The sequence below is a fragment of the Antrostomus carolinensis genome, unplaced genomic scaffold, assembly GCF_000700745.2.
Source record: "Antrostomus carolinensis isolate BGI_N321 unplaced genomic scaffold, ASM70074v2 scaffold15619, whole genome shotgun sequence".
NCBI classification, from domain to species: domain Eukaryota; kingdom Metazoa; phylum Chordata; class Aves; order Caprimulgiformes; family Caprimulgidae; genus Antrostomus; species Antrostomus carolinensis.
Window position 1 is genome coordinate 34,556 of NW_010336542.1, and position 4,190 is coordinate 38,745.

The 4,190-nt window shown below is 38.3% G+C and overlaps 1 protein-coding gene across 1 annotated transcript in view; it reads left to right on the forward strand.

Annotated features, from left to right (window-relative positions):
• Positions 1-4,190, forward strand: part of ARFGEF3 (ARFGEF family member 3) — a gene marked incomplete at its 5' end in the record, with an annotated part of 52,302 nt that overhangs the window by 32,774 nt on the left and 15,338 nt on the right. Inside the window, 3 exon segments of the mRNA XM_029086712.1 lie at positions 94-273; positions 585-729; positions 1,874-1,996. Coding sequence (XP_028942545.1) covers positions 94-273; positions 585-729; positions 1,874-1,996 — 448 coding nt within the window.

The following is a 4,190-nucleotide window of genomic DNA, read 5'->3' on the forward strand; positions in this document are numbered from 1 at the left end:
CAGCAGCATGAAGTGCTTACCTCCCTTACAAGTGTCTAACTAAAAGCACATCTTTTGCTTGGACAAACTCTAATACTCCTCCTTTCCCTGCAGGCTGCCTGTCATAAGGAGAGACACGTGTCTCGGAAGGCTGTCTCCTTCATCCATGACATCCTCACTGAAGTGCTGATGGACTGGAATGAGCCTTCTCATTTTCACTTTAATGAGGCACTTTTCCGCCCCTTTGAGCGTATCATGCAGCTGGAGCTGTGTGATGAGGATGTCCAAGACCAGGCAAGTCAGACCTGATCAGGCTCTCTGTATCTGGCCTACCATGTCCATAAGAAGGATGGTTTCCCAGATTCCCTCAAATGGTGACTTTTAATCATCTTCAATGAATCAGGGGGGCTCTGCCTACCTAAGACAGCATTGTGCTAGAGCGTAAAGACAGTACCCCTGACTTTAAAGCAATTAAATAAAACTTTTCTGTTATCTTAAGAGACTGACATAGTGAAATCTGGGAAGGTGTTTAAAACCATCCCCTTTCCTTCTGAAGGTCCATGTATGTATCAGTTCTGGTTTTTTATTTTATTCACTGTCTGCAGGTGGTCACCTCTATAGGAGAGTTGGTGGAAATGTGTTCTACCCAGATCCAGTCAGGATGGAGACCCTTGTTCAGTGCCCTGGAAACAGTGCACAGCAGCAGCAAGTCGGAGGTTAAAGAGTACCTTGTAGGAGAATACTCTATGGGTAAGGACTTACTGCACTGACTGTTTCATATATGCTTTTGTTTCCCGGTTTCGTTCCTTAGGGACACAATAACTAACTCATTTAAACTAACTATGTAAATACTTTGCCTGAACAGTGGCACTTAGCAGTGGCACTGCAATACTCCAGGACTGCACTGAAGTATCTGGTTTATTAGTTGGGGTGGGAGGGAAAGCAGAGGTATTGTTCAGACTTTTTATCTTCTAGATTCTGGCAGATGATTAGAATGAGAAAGCAATGTTTCAAACTTACTTGAATATTTTTGAGCAGAACAGTAGTGCAGGAGTATTGAGCTTGGCAGGGCCCTTGTCACTGTCATGCTAGAGAAAGGAAAGCATACTGTATCCAACCACCACAGCTCATGTGGATGGTCTTTCTTACTATGTGAAACCTATTGCTCATATACCTCAGGGTAAATTATTGGGATTATCTAGGCAAGTGCTTGTCCAGGCATTTAATCACAAGGCTTCAAAATGCTAGCACTTTTATAACAAACCATATTTGCTGTAAGAATGATTCTTTATCCCTCCCAGAGATGTTTGCTTGTATGGAAACTGGGTAATTAGGAAAATCACTTTAATCTGTTCTTTTGCCCCATTAGAAAGTATTTTAAAATGTTACAGGTCATGTGTCAGGGATATGGTTTTCCTCCTAAATTTCATCTTTCAGGTCTGTCGTGATCAATGGCAAAATGCAAGTGTATACAGCTTTTGAAGACTGATAATCTACTTGGGAAAAGCAAGGCTGTTTCGTTACTGTACAGTCTGAATAGTTTTCCGTGTGACTGCTATCATCTTGGCAGTTATCAAGAACTAAACTAGAAACCTTCACCAGCCAGAAGTGTTAGCTACTGAGCCGAGTTCAAGAGCTCTAACCTGCTCTTACCATTTGGGCAGGCATAAGCTAATATTTTTCATAGATAAGGCAAAGGGGGGAGTCTATATTGCTTCCTGTGAAGGGCTAGACAAGTTGCTTCAGGAGCAAGAGAAGGTTTTACTTCTAAGATCATTTCTGTCTCTGCCCAGAATAGAAGAGATTCTACAAGTTCAGTTAAATTGTTGGAAAACTGTTGGAAAATCACCTTTATGGGAGATGGGGAAGAGTTCTCATCTTGATGTTTCCACAGGGAAACGCCAGGCTCCTGTGTTTGATGTCTTTGAAGCATTTCTAAACACTGACAGCATCCAGGTCTTTGCCAATGCCGCCACCAGTTATATTATGTGCCTTATGAAGTTTGTCAAAGGACTGGGTAAATATTTTTATTTTCCTTTTATCCTGTTAAGTCATGATAAGTCAAATTTGAATCTACAGAAGATAATTCAGTTATGTAATACATAGTATTGTAGGGAAGAGAGAGACAGTGAAGAAACTGAGTCCAGAATGCTTTAAAAAAATAAATTAAAGACCAAGGGATTATTTCAGAAGCATTTTTAATGCTATCAGTTCTTTGCTTCCAAGTTGTTATAGCAGCAAAGATACATCTCACTATTAAATGTTTATTTCATTTGATCTGAATTTTCATCAAGACTTGCTTATATTCATTTAATAAAAAACAAACAAACAAAAAACCACACAACCCAACCAAACAAAAACCAGAATATTGCAGAAATGGCCTGGCACTGTGCAGTGACAGCATGGATTGTCTCCAGCAGAACAAGGGTATATTTTACATTGAGCAGTCAAATCTACATGGCTCCTTTCTACCTTTGCCCACCTCAGCAGCAGTAGTTTGGCATATGCAGTGCTGAAAACTTGTTGAACCTTCAGTGAGATCATGAGCGTTGCAACTAACAACAATCGGTCCCCATGATTTGTTTTTTGTTGTGTTACTGAGGGCAGTGGAGACCAGGCATGTCAAGTCAAGGTGACCCTGCTGAGTGATTGTGGTGCTTCACCAAACTTCAGAACAAAGGCAAATGGTGTTGGGTCATTCTGCCCCCATGTTAGTGTTCCCTGGCTTGCCTTGATCATTAGGTTTGCCACATTTCTTTGAACTGTGGCATTGATTATTTTTTTTTCCTTATGTAAATTGCAAAACTTCCAATGAGTGGTTAAATGGAGCTTTTTTTTTATCTATCTGTGATAGATAAAAAATCTGTGATATCTATCTATCTGTGATAGATAAAAATCTATCTATTTTTATCTAATATGTGAATATTAATTCACAGAAGTATCTAGGTCTGTAAGCAGCTCCTTTTGTTTTAAATGAAGCACCTAACTGCAGCAGGTCTAGTCTTTAATGTTACTGTCGTCTTCTTAAGCTATTTCATAATCGATTTCAGCGGGGGGCAGAATTCAGCTTGTGATGACAGACAGACCAGAATTTAATTATTACTACAAAAGAGAAACAAACTCCCATGTCCAGTACCAGTGGAGGGCACTCGTGTTCCTTCTGGAGAACTTACAAGCCTGCCTTGTATTTCTTTAGGTTTCCTACTTTCATGAGTTACATGATTACATGTCAAAAAGCAAGATGTTATTTTTGTATTAAAGGTTGTAGGACTCTGAGATACTTCATTACTAAGCAATAGCAAATACACTATCATTTATGTATATTTTAATATAAAACTAAAGGATTCACTGGCTGACTTAGCTGATCTCAATAGTAGACAAGACTTTAAAATCCATTATGGAGGGAATAGTTAAGGGTATAGAAAAAGCAAATGAATGTGGTGAAAGGATAACGAAGTAGGATTTACTAAATAGGATTTAATATTTATGTTGTGGTTTTTATGAGAGGAATAGCTTTTCAGGCAATAAAATATTAATGCATATAAACATTTAATGAAGCTTTAGATTTGGTACTGATTAGGAAGTATTTGTCTAAACTGGAAAAATGGTTATGAGCCAGGTATTCTAGGTGTTAAAGGAATTTAACACAGTCACTGGGTAACTCTAGGTTTGCTTTATTTACAACTCAAGAGTTGGGCCATCACCTCAGTGAGTGGCAAAGGCATAACAAAAATCAAGCTCTCTATGTGTGCTAAATTTAACATTATACAATAAGTATTCTTCTCAGAGTTCTTGGTGTTTTCCCACAAACCCTCAGTTCCAAATTTCTCATTAATTTAAAATCCTATAAAAAGTCCATAGTGATTCTTCGAACGCAGCTGATTCTTCTTGTTTCATCTCAGTTCCTTTTCAGAAGTTGCAGCCTGTTGGTCCCATTCTGGTCACTGTATTCACTTATCTTCTTGAATAATCTTCCTGTCTGCTCACCTTTGCACTTTTAAGAAAAACTTACATAATGACATTTAACTTATGCTTCTAAATTCTATTATTCTTGTTGATTCAGCTGGATTGGGTTTAAACCAACCATGGAGAGGGCTATAACTATTATTTTATTATTTCATAGCACTTGTTTCTAATTTTTCATCTTAACCATAATACTTCTATTAATCAATATCATTTTACCTATAAGCATTCTCTTAGAGGCTCTTTCC